The sequence below is a fragment of the Apis mellifera genome, linkage group LG8 (assembly GCF_003254395.2).
Source record: "Apis mellifera strain DH4 linkage group LG8, Amel_HAv3.1, whole genome shotgun sequence".
NCBI classification, from domain to species: Eukaryota; Metazoa; Arthropoda; class Insecta; order Hymenoptera; family Apidae; genus Apis; species Apis mellifera.
In genome coordinates this window covers 6,499,406-6,508,508 of record NC_037645.1, presented here as the reverse complement: position 1 = coordinate 6,508,508, position 9,103 = coordinate 6,499,406, and the positions used below count along the sequence as shown (strand labels likewise).

Here is a 9,103-nt window from a genome sequence, read left to right as displayed (position 1 = left end):
TTCGACACACACTCGTTCACGTCGCACAATCGCAGTGCCGCGAGGTCTGGCCACAGTGTCTTCGGGAACGCAAACGCCACGAAGAACGATTCAGCGAAACACAATGGCAAAGAGAGACGAGGAAAGAGAAACGATCAGACAGTCAGATAAGTGAAGAAACGTAAAGAAAGAAAGGGAAAGACAAAGACGAAAAGATGGAAATGGATTAGATGAAAAAAAGATTGATGAGATTCTTGAACATGAATATGACTGTATGTGATTAATTCTAGGAATATATTCAAAAATAATTTTCTTTTAAATTATTTTAGCTCACTGACACTATTTTTTCTCACTACTATATAAATACATAATTTTTTTTTTTATTGATTACAAATATGCTTTGTTTTATCTTTTCACACACTAAAAACAAAATTTTAACTGGACAAACTTTATGAGAAGTTAGTATCAATTAAACAATTAAAAGCCTAACGTTTGCTAACAATTTCCGACTAGCTTCCCCAACAGATCAACGGTCAACCAATATGGCAATGTCAACTCAGGCAGAATTTTGAAAGAGCGGGAAATTTAAACAGGTTCAAATATTCTTTCGTATTTTAATTATAATTAACTTTATTAAATAATTTTTTCCTCCAATATAATTTATGAAAATAATATTATTAATAAATATTGAGAATTTTATTAAAGAATTTCTTTTAATATGTACAATTTTTAGATAAAAAAGTTGATAATAAGTAATATAATAAGATTTTATATCACTGAGCTTTATTTCACATTCTTATCGTCCAGCAATTTGATATAAATTCTGGCAATTTTTTTAATGTGATCAACACATAACAAATCATAATTTTATTATTGACTATTAAAATAAAAAATGATTTAAATTATATTCAAATTATTATATTATACATACATTCAAATATATTAATTAATTAGATATTTTTAATGCATATATGATACAATTTAACATTTTATATGATGTAACTTTGAAAAATTGTATCAAAAATATGTTATTTTTATAATAGTTTAAATTTACATTCGGAAAATTATGTTCCCACAAGTTTTTCTTCCTTTTTTCAATAATATTGGGAGAACAAATGTACAATAACATTTAAATCACATATTAATTTTTTTTAAATTAATTACATTAAGGCCTAAATTGCAGTGTATACTAATATTTTTTGGTTATTTCTTATTATTTTTAATAAAAAAATAACGATATAAAAAATATATAGTATGTAAAAATATGATATATAAAAATATACAGTATGAATATTCATAAATCTAAATTCTAATCAAAGAAAGATACAATACATACAATATATATATATGCTATACACTGCAAATTTACATTTAAATTATTCGAAATTAATCGAATATAAATTGACAATTCCTTACATTATTAAAGTATTATTAAATGCAAGGAACATGGAAATTCACGATCCAAATTCTTTTGTATCCGTTTCGATAGTCTTAAATTCATAATTACCTCTTCCATCCATTCGCAAATAATACTAAAAATAAATATTAATATAAATTAAATATTTATTAAATAATTTTTAAATAAAAAATTTTTTGCAAACCTCATGATGTTTCCAAAGAGACCGTCGATGTGATACTGTGAATAATGTAATATTAGTTTGTTTGCAGTACAAGTACATTGAATCCTCGACATCAACACTAACAGCACTTGTACATTCATCTAAAATTGCAAATTGTGGTTTATGATAAAAAAGCCGAGCCATCTAAAAAAATCATATTTAATTAGTATTATAAATTTTTGCAATCAATAACAAAAAATCTTTTCATTCTCATAATAAATAAAAAAACATTATGTACAGCTATACGTTGTTTTTCACCACCAGATAAAACATCCATCCAATCAGCTACAACATCCCAACCTTGTCCTTCGCTATTTTTAAGATTTTCTCTTTCTAATAGATGGCCCAATTGAACGAGATCTAATAATTTCTTCAAATCAATATCAGTCATTTGTCCGCGCCGTATCATTTCCGTCTTTGTATGAGGATAAATTATTTGATCTCTTAATGTACCCAAAGTCATATAAGGACGCTGAGGAATGTAGAATAATTTTCCTCGAGGAGGTTTGATAATTGTTCCATTCCAAACTGGCCATAACTGTTTTAATTTAATTTTTCATAATTTAACACATGACATTTGACAAAGCGTAAAATAATAATTAAATTATCATTGAAAAAAAATTGAGCATTATTTGAATTGAGTTTTTATTTGAATAAAATTTTCGATTTTTTAATAAATAAAATGAATAATTTTTGTATTTGTTTAAAGATTCATTTGTATAAATTTACAAATAAATATGTCGAATAAATATGAAATATTTCTATTTTTTAATTTATCATTTTATCATAATATATTTCTGATATTTTCTTGAGATCAAATACAATCTAAATTGAATAATTATAATTCGAATAAAATTTATCTAATTTTGATTAAAAATATCACAAAACTTACTTCTCCAAGAATTCTAAATAATGAACTTTTTCCACAACCATTTGGACCACAAACTAACACATTCATTCCTGATTTAACTTCAAATGATAGTTCTTTGATAAGAATATCTCCATTAGGTGTTATCAGAGGTACATGGTCGAATTTTATGATATTGTCTTTGTTTATTATTTTTCCTATACCTGGAGTTCCAATCGGTTCATTTTTGAAATCAGAAACCATTGTTCTTTTATATTTTCCTGTTTTTAGATCATTAAGAACGATCTTTATCTCATTAACTCTTGCAGTAAATCCTGCCAATCGCGTCATTTCTCTTCCAGCTAAAACTAATCTACCAATAGCTTCTGCCAATTTTACTAACATACGACCATATGTATAATAATTCTTAAATCGATGATTAGGAGTTCCTGAGAGAATAGGATGATTTTCTATAAAGAAAGGTAAGCTGACTGCATAGAAACCAATTACAGTTCCCATATCTAAAATAAAAGTATCAAATTAAGATTATATTAAATATAATCACTATAAATAAATAATTACAATATAATATATATAAGTGATCTTACATTTACCAACAAAATTATCAATTATTCCTATGAAAGTTCTGAATTCTAAATATTTGCGAAGATGTGTTATCTAAAAGAAAAAAATATTTTTTTTTTGCATTATATTATTAATATTTATAATTTCAATATTGATTGAAATAAAAAGTTAGCTTGAGTTTTATAAGTATATTAATTATAATGATAAAATTTTAATATAACATTTGATGTATATTTTCTATAACTTACAAGTTTATGAAAACTAGTTAATAAAATTAACTTTTCACGGTTATTTCCTTGATAAAATGCTATTTCCTCAGAATTAGTGATTATTCTTGAATTAATATGACGATATTCACCCTCTAAACATTGTTCTTTTACTGTCATTTGACCGATAGGTTTACGCAAATGAGTTATTATCATACCAGCAAAAATAAGATATGAAAGCATAATTATTGGGGTCTGTAAAATCCACACATATTATTATAAATATATTACATTTATATTTATAATATTTATATTATACATACTTCACTACCAAGAGTAGATGTGAGCCTATAAACATAAATGATAATATCTAACAAAGGTTTAGTAAGATTACTATACAGATCTGTGCAGCTTTCACAAAATTTATCAACATCAGTAGTTAAAAGTTGATCTGGATTTGCTATACGGTTATCTAAATTATTCATTTTGTAATAAATAAAACCACTGTAACAATAATAAATATTTTTTATTTTTTTATAAATGAAAGCTCATTAATAATTTATATATTATTATTTATATTTGTTATATTATTTTTTAAAATCTATAAATATCTAAAAATTTTATTGTACTATTTATTATTACTAAATTGATAAAAAAAAAGTAAACTTACTTAAGATATTGATCCAATAAACTTCGTGTGATATTTGTGCGTAACCTTAGCTTCATTTCATATATACTATATTTCAGTACGTTGTTCACAATAGATATCTAAATAAATATAATCATGGAAGATTATATCAATAATTTCTTCCAATTGGTAAGAAAATAAAGCTGCTTGGCAGCCTGAATGAAAAGATTTCATTAGCAGCCTCTGAAAGCAACTTCTAATTTTTTTTTCATTAAATTTATTTACTTACCATTGGTAATACAGCTAAGAATTTAAGTAGACGTCTTTTAAATAAAGATTTATCCATTTTAAGAATTGATCTATAATACAAAATAAAACTTGCTAAATTTTAAGTTTTGTAATTTTATCAAGATCAAACAAAGATTGAAATAAATTACATACGATTCAATTAAAGTGCTCATATTTATCATCCAGAGATCACAAAAAGATTTTGTAATAAGTGTACCTGCGATAAGGAGAACAAAGGCAAATTCAGAGGATATTATTGAGGGTATACCAATTTTAAGCAATTGATATAATTGTCGAAAAAATCTTGCATTTACATGAGCTTTAGGTTCTTTTGGTTTTTCCTGGAAAGATTATTTGTAGATATTTAACATTCAAAATATACAATTATAAGAAATCATTTTTCCTCACCTCTTTAATAATATATTGTATATCTTCGACAGGCCAAATATTTCTATAAAATGAAGTAAATATTTAATATTACACGATAAGTAATTACATATATATATATATATATATGTGTGTACAAAAAATTTACCTATATTTTGCAACCTGTTTCCGGTTTCTTTTTTTTAATATCCATATTAATGTAGATAATACACAAACACTAGTCACTGTGCGTTTAGTCATAAATTTACTAAGAGTTAGCGCCATTCTTTCCGCTATAAAGGATCGACTAAAAATTCACCGTCTTTTACGACGGTCTCGACACTTCTACGTTCAGTTTAAACATAAAGCTTGTAGTGGGGTGGTCACCCGATGAATCAGCCATATCGATAAGTTAGTTTCGTTTGTCATTCCATCATTATTATTCGTCAATTTCACCATTTTTTTTATATTAATATTTTTATATATATAATAATTAACAACTATTAATTTTTTCTGTATTCACATCTATCATTAATAGAAAATTATTAAGGTCTTTTTCTATTATACAGTTTTATATTCATGAATTTCTGATTAAAGAAAATATATTCTGAAAAGGATATATATTTGTATTTAATAATAAATAATAAAAAATCAATAGATGGATAATTTAATTGGATTAAAATAATTTTAATTTTTAATGTCATAGAAAATTTAATAATATGTCTCACATTATTTAGAATTATATTTTCGCCATTAATTATCATTAGTTATCATCTAAATTAATAATTTTATAAAAATAATTTATTATTTTATTAAATATTAAACTTCATTTTGGAAAATCAAAAACCTGTGATTTATTTTATATTTTCCAATAATATTCGAATAAATTAAAAATTAAAATAAAATATATGAATTTTAAAATTTAATTCAAATGTTATACATTTATTAATTAAAATACATGATCTATTTTGCACTATATTGATTTAATCTTATTCAAACAAATCATAATTACAAATAATAAATGAATACACATGAATGATCATTTAAGAGAAGAACAAAATAAATTCTATTATACTATATTCATAATATATTATTAATTCTTGATTATAATTAAATTTAGATATATTTGGATTTTGCTTAGATTATATCTAAATTAAAGTTTGGTTTAAATTATAAATTATATTTAATTTATATTTTAGTTTCGATAAGTCAGATTTTAGTTAGGTTAGATCTAAAATAATTTATGAATCATAACATCAACATAACCTATAATGTTTATATAAATATAGCTTTTGAATTAATTATATTCTTAAATATAAGATATTTTTGAATTTTATTCATTAAATTACTTAGAAGACAAAAGTTACATATTTTAGCGATTTCATTATAAATATTTTCTCATTATTTTCTCCAAATTATTTATAATTATTTACTTAATAATTTTATTTATAATTATTTACTTCATATAAATAATTAAATAAATATATAATTATTTTTTATTTTATTTTGTTTTAATTTTTATTATTTTTTTATATATATAGATATAATTTATATTTAAAATTAATCTATAACATATCTATAATCTATAATCTATATCAAATTATATCAAAGAATACTTATCATTATTATCCAAGAGAAAAATTGAGAAAAAAATATATTTAAAATTTTATAAATAACTTTGTATAATAATTTGAATTTTAACATATATTCTTTTTTTTATTTTTTTTTTATTTCATATGTTTATTTTTATAATAGTCATAATTATCAATTACCATCCTTACTACATTGTATTTAAATATTTGTAAATGTAAGTAAAATGATACAGCATATTTTGTCACATAAAACTATTAAAATATATTTTAATATATTAATGATTCGTTTACAGTATAATGATATTTTAATTCAAAATAAATTAACATATATGCAAATACAGTTGCAAAAATACTTATTTCCAGTAAGTATTATGAAACTCATGTATATTTTTTATAAATTTTTTAAACTCATCTTTATTTCAATATATTATTTTTTTTTATATTTTATATCTTTCTTTTTTATATCGATCCAATATAAAAAAAATATCCATATAAATGATAAAATTTTGAACAAATTGGAATCTGCCCATTTTTTTTGATAAATAATCAATAATCAATCAATCAACTATACTTTCCTTAAATAAATTAAAAAAATTTAAATATTAAAATATGATTAGGGTATATAGTAAGTTAATCTTATATTTAAATAATAATATATTTTATTTAAAAATATTTCATACAAACATTATTTTTAAATATGACAATTTCAACCTTTGATTCAGCTTGTTAGCTTTTGTATAGATTCGTATATTTTATGTATCATAAATATGATCTGCAAATAAAATAAATAAGTTGGCACTGCAAATAAAGTTTGATATCTTTTTATTTTTCAAACAAAACTATTGATAATTACCAATACATTATATATTATGTAATTTTTTTTTATCTTGATAGATAAATTACATTTTTGACCGGATAAAGAATCAATTGAATTTAATGATGTATAACATCTATAAATAAAAGATTAAGAAAATTAATTTATTTTTACATCATATATCATATTAAAATAAAGAATTAGCTTACTAGTAGTTGTATCGTATTTATCTTCTTTATGGCTGTGTTTAAATTTTGTAGTAATATTCCATATTTTTGTTTTGATTGTATTTAATTTGCATTGATATATTTTTCCTTGTATTTTTTATCATTCTGATGTATCATATAAATAATGTCAGTCCATATAAATTGGTTGGCAACAATTTATTCATCTGAACTATTAAAAAAAATAAATGTGTAATAATTACTACACATTTGTAAGATGAAAAATTATAAAAATATTTATAAATAAAATGTGAAAATAAAATTTTTAATAACTTAACACTATCATTTTATATAAGTGATTCATAAAATCTATAATTAAATTATATCAAATTCTTTATATTATTCATTTTTCTTAATCTATAAATTAAGGATAAAAACATATACCATAAGAAGTCAAGAATATCGATAAAATTTACCAACTATACTAATATTTTTAATATTTGTTAATTGGTTAAGTCATTAAACATTAAATATGTAAAGAATTAACAAATGATTAAAATAATTAATTTACACATAACTATTCATATATAAAAAAAATAAAAGAAATTAAAAAATATAGGAAGAAATATAGGAATATATTTGTAGAAAATGAAATAAAATAAATTTGAATAAAAATTCTATAATAAATAAATAGTAAATTTCAATTCGTAATCACCTGTTTTGAAGTTTCTCTTGTCTACTTTCCAGTTATTATCATCATCATCATCCTTATCATCATTATTATATTCATCCTCAATTTCATCATCATTATTCATCATCAACATCCTTATCACTACCATCATATAATCATTATTTCAACATCAATACCATTACCACCACCATCATCACTATCATCATCATCATCATCATCATCATTATCATCATCATCATAATCATAATCATCATCATAATCATCATCATCAATCATAATCATCAATCATAATCATCATAATCATAATCATCATAATCATCATCATCATCATCATCATCATCATCATCATCATCATCATCATCACTATCACCATCACCATCACCACCACCACTACCACCATCATCATCATCACCATTACCATAACCACCACCACCACCACCATCATTGTCATCATCATCATCATCATCATCATCATTATCATCATTATCGTTGTCGTCATCGTCATTGTCATCGTCATCATCATTACTATCCCCACTATCACTATCATCATTGTCATCGTCATTGTCATTACTATCATCATCATCATCATCAAATTCATTCATTGATTGGATGATATGCTGTTATATATAGATATATGTAACTCATAAAATGCTTCCACTCGGTGTGATTCCGTACAATAGAACGACTCACTCATTCCTTTTTCCTTTTTATGTTTTGATAGAATATTAATATGTATATATGAAATTAAGTGTGAATGTGCGTGTATGTGCGCGCGCGTACAAATGATAAGTACTAATCGAGATGCAATATATTAAAATTTTCTCTATCTCTTTAATGATTTTCAATCTTTCAATTAATTTTTAGTAGATTCAATTATAATCATAAATTATTTTCATATATCAAAAATATGAAAAATATTTAAAATAATATTACATGCAATATTTACAATAAAATTAGATTCAAATATAATCATCAAATATGATCATATATTATTTTCATATATCAAAAATATAAAGAATATTTAAAATAATATTAGATGCAATATTTACAACTTTGCTCTTGAATAAAGTTTTTAAAATTTTTAAGTTAATATTTCATTTATTTTTCTTTTTATCTTTTTTTTTCTTTTAATAATTATATAGTTATAAATCTTCGAATTATATTTTTCTATTATATTCAATAGAACAGAAATTAAATAGCATATTATTTTATAAAATAATAAAATATTCTTTTTTTGTTTTATAGCTTTAATCTTAATTAAAACATTGATATCTTATATAACAGTATATAATGCAATCATTTTTATAAAAAAAATTTCATAATT

The 9,103-nt window shown here is 22.1% G+C and overlaps 1 protein-coding gene across 1 annotated transcript; it reads right to left on the bottom strand.

Annotated features, from left to right (window-relative positions):
- Positions 1-4,970, bottom strand: LOC552495 (ATP-binding cassette sub-family D member 3). Its single transcript, XM_624869.5, has 12 exons — positions 4,688-4,970; positions 4,561-4,603; positions 4,306-4,493; positions 4,154-4,223; positions 3,907-4,004; positions 3,560-3,740; positions 3,279-3,491; positions 3,054-3,123; positions 2,491-2,966; positions 1,837-2,136; positions 1,581-1,742; positions 1-1,511 (listed from the first exon to the last, which is right to left on the bottom strand). The coding sequence occupies exons 1-12, from the start codon at positions 4,801-4,803 to the stop codon at positions 1,434-1,436; spliced, it is 1,995 nt and encodes a 664-aa protein (XP_624872.2). The 5' UTR covers positions 4,804-4,970; the 3' UTR covers positions 1-1,433.
- Between the last annotated feature and the right edge of the window lie 4,133 nt (positions 4,971-9,103).

What these genes read in the sequence shown, in the direction of transcription:
- LOC552495 (XM_624869.5), bottom strand. Translation starts at nt 4,803, where the DNA reads ATGGCGCTAACTCTTAGTAAATTTATGACTAAACGCACAGTGACTAGT. An exon ending in ATGAGCACTTTAATTGAATC is followed by an intron (nt 4,224 to 4,305) that starts GTATGTAATTTA and finishes TTTGTATTATAG; the next exon opens with ATCAATTCTTAAAATGGATA. An exon ending in GTGAAAAACAACGTATAGCT is followed by an intron (nt 1,743 to 1,836) that starts GTACATAATGTT and finishes TGATTTTTTTAG; the next exon opens with ATGGCTCGGCTTTTTTATCA.